We start from the raw sequence: 13,285 nt of genomic DNA, 5'->3' as shown, positions 1-13,285 counted from the left end.
TCGGGTCAGCTTCTCCTCCGACAGCCGCTCCTGGCCGCTCAGATAGCCCAAAATCTCCTTCATCCCGAGCAGCTTCATGTGGCCTCTGGCTGGGTGGAGTCCAGCCAGAGGCCGTGCTGGCTGGTCGGCGCTCGGACAGGCTGCGAACAGAAGCCACCAATCTGTCGCCCAGGTCAGAGTTGGCGGGGTTCCCGCTGTTCTGGTGCCCCCTGCTCCGACTCGAAGTTTGGGCTTGAAGGGCTGAGAATCTGGCTTCAGTTTCTGTTGTTGCGGGAGGTTGTTAACGGTCCCGGAGCAAGTTTTGTTGTGGGTGTCGTCTCCGAACAGCTCTTTCTCCCCACGAACTGCATTGGCTTTGCTCGGTGTTAACCTGCTGGCATCGCCGCCGTTTTGTGCGTTGGTTTTGTAACTGAGCGTTGTCGACATGCAGTCGCCCGCTCCCTGCTGTCCTAATCACTTGTATAATTGATAAAGCAGGGTATGTTTTAAGGCGAGGCTGTCTTGGGATTGATAGGTCAAAGTTATTTGTTAATTTTTAGTCATCTAAAAATGAGTAATGTTAGCTAGTTAGCTGATAACTTAGGGTCCTCCTCCTAAGCTCCACGCTTTTATCCAAATATGGTCATGTCAAAGCCATCAGCCAATAATGTGTCCCTAAATGTTACCACAGCATATAAACAATGTATAAAGTCACACTCATGATTTAAGTTTAGGTTCATTAACAAACACTACAAAGAGAAAACATTTCTGTGTCCTCAGACAAAAGGGCCACCAGTTGACATTTTAGCATAATTAGCTGAAATACACCAACAGTATATTGCTGTCTGTTTGCTAAGACAGCATGTTGTCAAAATTAATTACAATCAAATCCAGCAGAAGCATATTTTCTGACCCATTAATGAGTGAAAACACCACGTCTGCAAGACCAAAGCCTACAGAAAAGTTGAATGTGAGACTTCCAGAGATCAAGAGAGGAGGCAGTGTGCATTATGCTCAAGGGTCCGTCATTGTAGTGCTGTGAGGGTCAGATCTGCTTTGTCAAAGCTGATGGAAGGTCAGCTTTGCCGCCAGTACGGGTCTGCTGCTATGTGTATTGGCTGGTTTGTGTTTTGCTCGTGATGGACTGTCAAACACAGCGTGACCAGGGTCAGGCCAAACTTGTCATGGACAGTAAGGGACCAGCACTATGAGACAAAGAGAATATCTCCTGACAGATGTCTGTGTTGAGTGTTTTCTTTTTCCATGAAGCGCTTTGTTGTGGGCTTTTTAGGTCACCTTGTCATGGAAAGTGTAGCAGGCACGATGGAGTGACTCAGACAGCTGGGTTATTGGGAGGTTGCAACACTGAGCTGCATCTTCCTGTTCAGTGAATAGAATTGTAGGAATATTGCTTTTGTGTGCTTTGTTGTTTTTTGTGCACATTAATTATGTTGCATATTTAAACTCTGTCTTCTGTCCTCTCTATCTCTATGACTGCAGGACCGTCTGTACTTTGTCATGGAGTATGTGAATGGGGGAGACCTCATGTACCATATCCAACAAGTTGGCAAGTTCAAGGAACCTCAGGCAGTGTAAGACATGTCAATTTACAAATAATTTCAACTGTCAATAGACACATAGAAATAGAAGGTAGAATGGAGATTCCCATTCAAATCATAATAGCAGCTTGGTCAGAGTGGCGGCCATTTTTATGTGTACTGTTGCCATTGCAAAGACCTTTGACTGACTACTTGTTCTTTTTATATGGCTCAATCTTCTTTCATTCTGTTTCTATGAATAAACATTTCATGTTCATTCTATTTGAAAATTTAGAAGTTTTCTAAAACATCTTTGTATAGTGCTTTCAAGGTGAAAACTTAATTATTACTGTCCTGTACTGTAATATGGCCATCTTGTCAAAAGTGTGATATACCTAATGCAGTTATGTCTTTAATGCAGCCAAGCTTAAAAGGTTCTGGAAGCCAATTCACGTTTCCTCGTGTTTCAGTCTGTAAATGTGTGGTTGTTGTTGCAGGTTCTATGCAGCAGAGATCGCTGTTGGTCTCTTCTTCCTGCACCTTAAAGGAGTCATCTACAGGTGAGTGTTAACTAGTATACACAGTTGATACACAGTGTGCACTGTACTATGAATTCAGTGGCTCCATTTAAAGTACAATGCAGACATTTTGTGATATAATAAATATTTGTTTTACTACTACAGATAAAATGCATTAAAAATCAGATAGTGAAAGCTCAACCAAACAGCCAGTATTTTATTACATCTGTCTTGAAAACACCCAACAGCAGGAAGTTGGGTTTATTTTATAACAAATAGTTTAAGAAATAGAAGTATGCTGCTGAAAGGAATTCTATAAGAAAAGTCTTCAAGGATATATTGAATGCCTGTGTGCTTCCCTCAGGGATCTGAAGTTGGACAATGTGATGCTGGACTCTGAGGGACACATTAAGATTGCAGACTTTGGCATGTGTAAAGAGAACATGATAGAAGGAGTGACCACGCGCACCTTCTGCGGCACTCCAGACTACATAGCCCCAGAGGTAAGGCTGAGCATGGAGAGATGTGGGCGCGTGCGTGATTTGATGCATGAGGTCATCTCTGTCACTGTCTGGTCTGAGCCTGTGTCACCCCTGTGCTCCAGATTAAGGTCACTGCCTCAGGACAGATACACACACACACACACACACACACAGACACATGCAAGCGCTCTCTCATGACGTAAGCATCAGCAGTCAGACAGACGCCCAGTGTGTCCGCCGGCAAGTCCAAACATAACCCAAACACACAAGCTGGGGTCCCCGTGTGTCCCAGTGGGTTTTCTCCTGAGCAAGTTTTATCCTCTATCAGACTGTTGTTTTTTGTCCATTTCTGCGATAATTATTTCATAGGACACATATCAACTTCACTTGACAATTTCACTTTAGATACCTGCTTGCTTTTGTCTGCATTCACTGGCAACATCAAGATCAAAATGTGGGCATAGTTTGCACACGTTAATATCCTGGTTTTGAAAATCAGCACTGATGGATGGATGGAGTTTAAAATTGAACAAACATCACTACGAAGTGTAGTGGTAGCAAATCATCTGATGTCAAAATCATATGAGAAGTTTTGTTTTGAAACTACATTTTTGAAGTGAGCCATATTGGTTTTGAAAAAGCTATATATATCAGAAAAAAATAACTAAAATAATAAATAATAATAAAACTTGCGTTACAGCAGCACAGGAATATAAATGCATAGTAATAGTTATATATATATATATATATATATATATATATATATATATATATATATATATATATATATATATATCAACCTACACCTACTAAAATACTGACAATATTGACATTGGATAACACCATTTATACATTAGACACAGCCTTGTTGAATATGTCTTTTGTAGTTGTTGGTCCCACGGAGGATTAGTCTAGCATGTTTACATACAGCAATAACAGTGTATGCCCATTTATTAACCATTTTAGTGCCAATCTCTATCAATCAAGTCTCTTACTGTTCATCAGCTGATGTGGCAACTTTGTATAAATGAGACTGGATCCGATCCCAGTGAATGGAGCCTGACCCTGCACTCACTCATGGTAAGAGGTTTTGACAGGATATGTCAAAGTTGACTGACTGAATGGTTGACAAGCCCACTGATGACTATTCAGGACAATCTCCATCATGATACTGTGTCAGTTGCTGGGTATAAATCAACACATTGCTCTAGGAAACCCAAACAAGGTCTTTGCCAAAATAAAATACATTGTAAACTTAAAAAACGATAATTCAAATTAGGAAATGTCAGATTAGAGTATAAGTAAAGCAGAAAAAGCAAGCACATTTCTGCCAACTTTTGGAACACAAGATTTTGTAATTCTTAATGTTTATGACACAATTAAGTGTGATCCCTACTGATGACATAATCGTGAGATAATGACAAATGGTGACATGAAATTATTTTTACAGACTGCGAAATCTTAGTTTTGTCATTCTTCAAAAATGTGAAGTTACTGACTAATTTAAGGACACAGCAACCTAGTTTGCCTTTTTATTTCTGCATTGGTTTAACACTGACCAAGCTGTTGCAGCAAGCAGTCACACAATTAAACCATCTCAAAGACAGAAAGTGCCATCCCCAAAGAGTTTCTAAACAAAAGTGCTGCCTATGATTCATGAATGTGGAAACCAGGCTAAGTATCCATAATTCAATGCCATTAATCTATTTATCAGTCCCTCTTTATTTGACCCAATATAGTAAGAGGAAATATTTGATTCAGCTTGCTGCAGTTTATACTTACTGTGCCCATTTAGTTTTTTCCAACTCTCCAGCCATTATCAGTTATCTGGGCTCTGTTTAATGGTGGGTTGAGTTATTGATCCCTTCTAAAACCCCCTCTGACAGACTGGGAGGTTAATTCCACCCAACGGACGCAGAGTGAACATGCTGTGACCATTCAGACTCAGACTGACACTAATGCGCCAGCCAGGGATGACACAGCAGGGGGTCAGAGCACCTACTGTTTCCATAGCAATGTCAGCCAATGCACATATTTAATGTCACACTGTCTACTTTATGCAAAGTCACACACAAATGATTTGTCACAGTCAAATGGAGGACAGCATCAAATGCATACAAATCTTTATACGCAGATAGATATCTGTGCACTTACACTCTTTCATTACGCACACAAACCCAATCATGAATACATTTGAACACACACTTCTAAGTGGAGGCTGACCTTAAAAATTGTCTCACAGTGGTGACATTTTCAGAGATAATCAAGGGGATTTGCTCCTTAAATTATGTGTGACAGAAGAACCAGGAGATTTCATATCAGTCATGAACAACTAAGAGTTTTGTCAAAGGCATAGATTAAATTAAAGAAGTGGGTGAAGCCAGCATAAGGTCACTCACTGGTTGGTGGACAACGCTTTTCAAGCCTTGACTTTGATATGTTTGACCATTGCCTTCTTGTTTTTGTTTTTGGAACCAGAAGTTATTGCAAAATGCAAAAATGAATAGCCGACTCCTTAGAGTGTCTTTTGAACTGAAAATACACCTTCTCTATTTTACTCTCAGTGGGAAAATAATTTACAAAAAGAGGATCATGCTGTATTCAAAAATACTTTAAACTAGCAACAGAGACCGTGCTCATTAGGAAAGTTTTCTGAGGTAATAAATCATGACAAAAGAAGGGTCATTTTCTCATAGACTTCTATACATCTGACTTACTTTTGCAGCCAATGGAGTCCCCCCACCACCTGCTGGCCATTAGAAAGAATGCAGGTCTAAGGCACTTCCACATTGGCTTCACTTTTCAGGCCTTTGTCGGGATTTGATTTAAGCTCCTCCACCTATCTGAATGGACATTTGTGGCCTGCATAGTGTAGGGTAAGGACTATTGGTTAGGGAAGAAAAGGGTTTTTGATTTTTTTCATTATTCCAGCCATGGTTGAGATCCACCAATATAGTCACCAGAGGTGGGGACCCCCCAGTCACCTTGATTGAGGAAAAGTCTATTGTATGTCTGTGTTTCTATGAGCTGCGATAGTGAAATGAAACTGTGTTAGCAGGTTTATGCGTGTTTGTATCTCAGTATGTGTGAGATAGCTGTGGGATGAGAAATATTTTCACACTTCTCTTTCTCACGCACACCTGCCCACATGCTCACAACTCCATGAGGGGGCACATTTCTATGTAGCAGTGGTTGTCAGCACACATGTGATAAAATGCGTGTGCGCGCACACACACACACACACACACACACACACACACGGTTGTACACTGTTTATTCTGACCTATATAGCCAGTCATTGGTAACTCCCGTCTGGGAGGAATGCTCACACTAATGTGAATTTACACCTCAATGACTTTGACACAGAGAGAAAGAGATAGGAAGACATAAAGAGAAGAGAAGGGAACACAAACGTGACATAAGGTATTAACTTTGAGGAAAAGACCAGAAGGGGACAAGGGTAGCTGGACGCTGAAGGAGAGAAGAAATGAAATGAAGGATTGAAATGAGAAAGAGTGGCCTCATGATAGCTGTGTGGCATTTCAGGAGAGTATTTGAGAATGTTTAACTGTCTGACAAGGGCCATTTCCCTCTACGCCCTAGTTGGTCCCCACTGCAGTGTGGCATTACGAGGCATGGGTGTCCACTTCCCTGCTCACTCCTCTGTGGACTGGCTGGGGTGTTTATAGTGTGAGGGTGATATAGTACAAATGTAGTCATTTCAGAAGTGTTGCTTTTTAGATGCTCATTGGAGAAGAGTAAAACCAACAGCACTTGTAATATGCAAAACAATCTTATATTGTAAGTGGTTTGTCTGGGACATTAATTTTCTTTGTGATATTTTTATTTGCCTTAATATAGAAACATTAATTAATTAGTTAATTAGTCCAATTATTCTTTCACCACATGAATACAGTTGGGGCTGGTTTCAGTATTATGCAAACTTGGGGAAAAAATGTAAAAATGGATTATAAATACACAGAGAAATCAGTTAAAAAAAACTTTGTTTACTAAAAACATGTGTTAAAAGCACCGGACCACGTGAAGAGTTCTAAATGAATAAACTCAGTTTTGAAAAATGTGTGTTACCAACCAATGTATTCTCAGGAAAGAGTTTGTATGAATCCTACAAAACCTTTTCCTGCAGGATTCGGATGATATTCTACAAAATATGTGACAAGCTGACAACAAATTGTTGACATGTGTCACGATTGCTGTTTTTAAAATGTTGTTCAAGCTATAGAGAGCAAACTAAATGACATATTTGTAGGCCAGCCCGAAAGCAGCATCACCATGAGGTCTATTGAGAATTAGCCTATGGGATTTCTGCATTGAATTTTGGATCATTGCAGAAAATAAGCTCTGTGGCAAACGTGTTTCTGATGCTTTGTTCACCAGGATAATCTTCACAAATGAACACCACTTTTATGATGTATATAGCGTTAATGCAGCCGACAGAAGTAAAAACATTGAGAATTACACCACGGTCGCATGACTTGAGCGTCACTACTGCTTTGTTTCAGACTGTCTCCGACAAGCTAACCAGCGGTTTTGACAGGCGAAACTATAGCCTAATAAAGTTACCTTATCTACAATGTACAAGGGTTTGCAAGAGCACGAGGCTAACATACCAGTTATTTCAGGCATTTAACCTCAAACCCATTCAAAATCCTCATTGTGTTTGAGAGGATAGACCCCAGGGTGCTAAAATGCTAACTTACTTCCTGGTTTAAGAACTCATTCCTGTGGCATCCTATGAAATGGTTAGGTTTAAAAGCACTCTCCAAGGTTAGGAAATAAGAACAGGATTGGGCGTATGAAAAAAACCACATTTCCAGACATACTGTAACTTCTAACAACAAATTTCCGTGGGGTACCTATGAATTCCAGTGCAGTACCTTACATAGGAAATTATACACGAGTACAGCCTGATCCAGTTCTTTTTAAAAAAAAAAGAAAGTAATATCACCATAGAATGGAAACCAACCACAGCAGGCACATATAGTACTGAAAAAGCTTTCAAAAACAGACTATTAAAGCACGGCCTGATGCACTCTGTATCTGCTCCACAGCACACAGTCCTCACAGGGATGTGATAACAACAAAAGGGCAGATATTCACGTAGCACCCTATAACATTGTTGGTCACGAGGGCGCTGTAGTGTTCGACCATACTGTTTCTGTATGGAGGATGAGCTTGATGGGAGCAGGGGTTGGAAGCCTTCTTGTGTGCAATTGTGTGTATGCGTGTGTGTAGTGAGGAGAGAAGCCTTGAATAGCTAGCAGTCTGATCCACAACTGTCATGAAGCATTAGGGCTAATGGGGGAGAAATGTCTGCAGCGATGCTCACGCACAAAAACACACACACACACAAACTGTTCAAGCACAGGTATACAAATTAAGACAGCTGCACACAGATACTCCGACAGTCTTATAAAATACGTCTTAACTCAACAACACATTATAGAGAAAATATATTCAGAATCCTACATTTATAAGCTTATTATACATAATGAAACTACCCTCTCTCCCTGCACACAAATACTCTTACACACGCAGTGAATCAGAGCAGCTCGACTGGCCAGAGGCTTTCATACAATAAAGTATAAAATAAAACAGGTCACGATGGTCTTTTTCCATCATTCACGACCTGGCTGTAGCAGAGAGCACTTTATGTCTTTATGAGTCTAATGCAAACAGAAATAGCAAACAAACATCTTTTTGGACATGATAAATAAGTGGAAGGCTGAAGACGTAGACTCAACATGCTGGTTATAAGAGCACGAAGGTCACCGTGCCTGAAACTGTAAATGTCCGCTGGTGTTGGTGCAGACAGGCAATGGGTGGCAAGGGCAGCGAGTCACAGCAGCGTCACATTAGCGCAGCTCTGTGCACGATGGCCTGAAACTGATCTAAACAGTCGCTTTTTACTGAACTCTAATTGTCCTCTGCCCTTTTTTATTTTGTTTTCTTTTCTCATCCTTTTTGCCTCTCTTTTACTGACACTGGCTATGACTGTGAATCCGATTCGTCCGTCCTCGTCTGACTTTAAGTCTTTCTCTTTTTACTTTCTTCACAGCAAGTAGTGACGGCTGAGAGAAAAAATCATTGTGACAGTCCAACAATAACATCAGAATACAGCAGTAAATATTTATTTCTGGAATCTATAGATTTTTTTCAAGGGATCACTATTTTTTCCTCATTCTGTAGTGTTTCTTATGTTTTCAAATACAAACATATACATTTTAGTCAAAGTACATATGTTTCAGAGTCAAAATGCTATTTTCCCAAACCCTTCTAATAACGTTTTCTGTATAAGTTAGAGCCACTAACAGATTCAATTAAATGCTAAATTTGCACCAGATTTACCATCACAGGCAACAAAATGTGACAAAGCTGATTTTGTAAAACATCAGCCATCTTTTCTAAGGTTACTTTGACACAGCAGTAAATTGGACTGTGGACGGCACTTTAGATCAGATCCTAAAGTCACAAGCAGCGGCAGACCTTTTTTGTGTCTGGTGGCATTGACGAGAGTGATACAACAACTTCAGTTACCTGTCAGACAGGTGAGGTAAACCAGTGAAAAAAATATTTTTAATATTCTTAATTCTTGCTTTCCAAACGACTCTCCTATGCTAGCATCCAGCTAGCAAAGCTTAGCTAAATCATCCCTGCTTTTTGCTAACGGCTAACTGGGCACTTCTATTTGAAGAACCCATAAAAGTATGCAGAATGGAGTTAAATGTTTAACTTTGATTCTCACTGTCTGTTGTCTTATCGCTTTAATGACACAAGACAAAAATAATTGTGTTGCTCTTTGTTACAAAGCTAGGGGTTTACAGTGATGCTAGTTGATGTTTAGCAGGTAATGTTTATCCTCATAGTTTAGAGTGGTGCCATGGTAGCATTTGCTAATTAGCCTCTAAGCAGCTGAGGCTGAACGGGATGTCATGCATTATGCTAATATTTATTTACTTTTAATAAATAATTAAAAGTTATAGTGTCCTTAGTGTTAGAAAAGAAAACCTTGTTTTTCTCGCTATCTGATTCTCTTCCCTGAGATATTACCCCCTCTCTCTTTCTCCCTCCCTTTTTCCCTCCCTCTCTCTCTCTCTCTCTCTCTCTCTCTTTCTCTCTCTCTGTCTGTCTGTCTGTCTGTCTCTCTCTCTCTCTCTCTCTCTGTCTCTCTCTGTCTCTCTCTGTCTCTCTCTCTCTTTCTTCCTCTTTGTTTTCATTCCCATGACACAAACCGACATGAGGCTGCAAATCTCCTTGCAACACTGACCTGATGTGTCTCCATGCTTTCCACGCTATACTCCCTTATTGCACGTGCTTTTCTAAGAGACTGTGAGGTCAAATCTCAGTGACACACTGCAACAAATATGCCACAACATGTCCTTGATGATGAGCTGTCTAGCACTGACCTCGTCCACCCTGTCATGATTAAAGCAAATCAGTTGAGTATTAAACAACTTGACTCTCCTCATTAAATATATGGCATCTGTGCTGTTTTTGTTTGGAGGTGACTAGAGAAAACCAAAACAAGTTAGTATATCTATTTCCCAGTAAGCTTGTTTTGCTTTTACTTAACAAGGATAAGGAGTCATCCCTGTTCACACATATTAAGTGTGTCAACAGTGAAAAAGAAATCTTCAGAGGCTGATTCTCTGGCAGCTGTCAGGTCAGGCTGAAGGTCAGCATGGTTCCTTCAGGAAGCAGGATTTGAAAAGGAAACCTGTGGGAATTCACCCAGAGGTTTCCCTCACCATGGAGTCTTTGACTCTAGAGCTAATTTAAAACACTGAAGCAAGATAAAGGAAAGGGGCTTTTCCTTCCTGTGTCTTCCTGCCTTTTTATCAAAGAACTAAGGAAAGCTGAGGATTAAGGCTTAGCACTTCCCACCTTCTCAAGGCACAGTGTTCTCTTCCATGCAAAGGGATGGGCGTCAATTTAACATTGTGCTGTCACTCTGGGTTACAGTCTCATTTTAATCTGTTTCATGTGTGTATGATCTCGAGGCACTTATACACATTCACTGATGGAACACTAAGTACAATACACGTTGTATGAACTCATTTGAGCTCATTTGATACATTGTGGATTATAGATCGGATGTGAATGATTTTGTGTAGAGTGACAATAAATAAATTAACTGAACATAACTGGAATAGCAGTTTATTTGAAAAAACAAAGTGCAGTTGAAATCTTGAAAGAGCATAATGTAGTCTCATGTACAAAGGATATAGAAACAGGTTATTTATTGGGCGAGCTATTGGGACAGTGTGGAGAGCTGAGCTACCAGTTACTCTACATAAATTAAGCTTTCCTACCCTGACCCTTCCTTTTCTTGTTCTTTTTTTTTTTTGGACCAACTTCATTCCAAGTCAATGCTATCTCAGGTGCCAATAAAACCAGTCAAACAGATAAGTTGGCAAAAAATACTCCGTTCAGTGTATTTTGGACTAAACTTTTCAACTTTCCCTCTGTTCTCTCACTCTTTCTCAACCACTTCCTTCTCATATGAAGTGAATTTTGGTTATTTATTTAAGTTTGTCTTTTGCACCCCCCACCTCCCAACACCTACTTTTATAATTGTTTTGTAGAAAATAAATATAGCCTTTTGTTTAGCTTTTTACATGTTTAACTGGTGTTTTTGCTGCAATTTAGCTTCAGAAATAATTGGGAAAATGCAGCTTTTATGGACCACATGGTGGTTGATCAGTAAAATAGTAAATATACTGATTGCTTCTTGATTCAGAAAACAATGATGCAACTGAGAAATGAAGTTAAACTAGTAATGTTGCCCAACATGGTCTGCAAGTATAACATTGAAGTTACAAAATGGATTTGGGCACCTCACTGGGCATACTGTACAGCAGAATACCAGTAAAAGTACAGAGGTTGCGATCACTGTCTGCCCAGACCCAGGACTTGGCTTCCATGTGCACATCAACCTGGTCTCCTTTGTGAAGCAGCAGCACCACCCCATTAGAGCCGTTATCAGTGAGGTCGGAGGCAGTTGCATGTTCGGCGGTGCCAACAACAACCTCACCATTCTTGTACATGAGCAAGAAGCCAGGGTGTCCTCCGTTAGCATGAGAGTAGAGGGTGAAGTGGTAAACTCCGCTGACTGGGGCTGTGAAGACGCCTGAACAGGAAGTTTGAAGAAGAAAGTGTGCGATAAGTCATTTTTAAAAAATGATGTTATTCACAGGAAGTGAAATAGTTGATAAATGAGAGCTCGAGGTATGAAGTTTAACACAATATGACAGGGTGGTGGAAAACAAGGAAGCTGTTAATTAATTCAGTGATTACATAATGCGGTTCCTGCAGTTCATTACCTGTTGTTGGATCATAGCTGTCACCGATGTTGGTGATGACTTTCTTGTAGATGAGCGTGGTCTCTGTGTTAAACGGTCCAATGTGCATTTGGTTCTCTTCCAGTGCAGCTGAGAAGGCCACTTTATCTACAGGGTATATACAGAAAATATTAAGTTGAATTGACTACTCTTTAATACCGGTTTTAATACCTTTGCAATATGTTTTAATACCAACAAGACATTGATCTGCAACTGTAGCAGCAACCTTTTTAACTTCAGTGTTGGTGGTAAATATTTATAAAGTAACTGATTACTGTAATTCTGTTACTTTTCTGAGTAAGTAAGTAAGTATAGTAATGCTCCATACAATACAAATCAAGTACCTATATCAAAGTTACTGGATACTCTTTGCTTCAATAGCAGCACTGACTTATACACAATTATTTGCTATTTAATCTTAACCCAAGACAAAACGTTATTTCATTGTTATGTGTAGGGAGAGCATGCACCACTTCTCCACCGCTACACTCTCACTATCATTCTTTCTCAATAAAGGCGCACAAAGTGACAAATTAAAATTATTTCATCATTATTTTATTAGTATTTTAGAATTGGTATTAGTATTTTTCTTTGCTAGACTCTGGCAAAGAACATACTAACAATAAGGGTTTTTTTCTAAAGCTACACAAAACAAAAGTCTATTTGTGTAAATTTGTATAAATATAAATAATTGTGCAAATACAGCTGTTATATTGTCTTAAAGGCCAAAATAGACACATAAAAACAAATGCTGATGTATACATTTATTTACCATCAGTTATCGTTGTCTTGACTTCTTCCACTGCTGCAGCTGTTTGCTCAACCTTATCCTTCAGCTCCTCCTGCACAGCTTGATTCGTTTCCAGTTTGGCCTCCAACTCTATCATGAAAATACATCAAACAATCAAATTCCTTCTGAAGTCAGACGGAAAAATACAGTAAAGAACATTAATATATCACAATATTTTGCATGCCTTGATCAGCTGCTTTAAGCTCCTCCAGCTTCGCCTCGTTTTTTTCGAGCTTTGTGTTCATCTCCTGGCCCAGAAGCTCCGCCGCATCCAGTCTAGCATCGAAGTCTGTGGGAGTCGTGGGAGAGATGGAAAGGGATTAGAAAATATACACTATTGATTGAACTGCCTGATAATATTATGGCAGTGAAGTGGTGTTTAAAAAAAAGCTCGTAGCTGTACATAAAATGTTTATTTATTACCTTGATTCATTTTCTCCAGTGCCTCCACTTTGGTTTCAGTAACCTCAAGCCGCATGTTCATTTCCTTAGCCAGGCCCTCAGTGGTTTCCACTCTAGACTGGAGCTCTGTAGTGGAGGAAAAAACAGCATGAAATCAGCCATTATATGTCATTTAAACCAGAGAAACAATTAGACGATACTTAACATTTCAATC

The 13,285-nt window shown here is 39.8% G+C and overlaps 1 protein-coding gene across 3 annotated transcripts in view; it reads left to right on the top strand.

Annotated features, from left to right (window-relative positions):
• The window catches only part of prkcaa (protein kinase C, alpha, a), a 169,677-nt gene that overhangs the window by 121,543 nt on the left and 34,849 nt on the right, over positions 1-13,285 (top strand). For all 3 annotated transcript variants that reach the window (XM_059337286.1, XM_059337294.1, XM_059337302.1), the window contains 3 exons: positions 1,480-1,571; positions 2,015-2,077; positions 2,400-2,538. In XM_059337286.1, the coding sequence (XP_059193269.1) occupies positions 1,480-1,571; positions 2,015-2,077; positions 2,400-2,538 (294 nt within the window). The remainder of the gene's footprint in view (positions 1-1,479; positions 1,572-2,014; positions 2,078-2,399; positions 2,539-13,285) is intronic.

This window comes from Centropristis striata, chromosome 1, assembly GCF_030273125.1.
Source record: "Centropristis striata isolate RG_2023a ecotype Rhode Island chromosome 1, C.striata_1.0, whole genome shotgun sequence".
In the NCBI taxonomy this organism is placed as follows: Eukaryota; Metazoa; Chordata; class Actinopteri; order Perciformes; family Serranidae; genus Centropristis; species Centropristis striata.
This window is presented reverse-complemented; position numbering and strand designations above follow the sequence as displayed.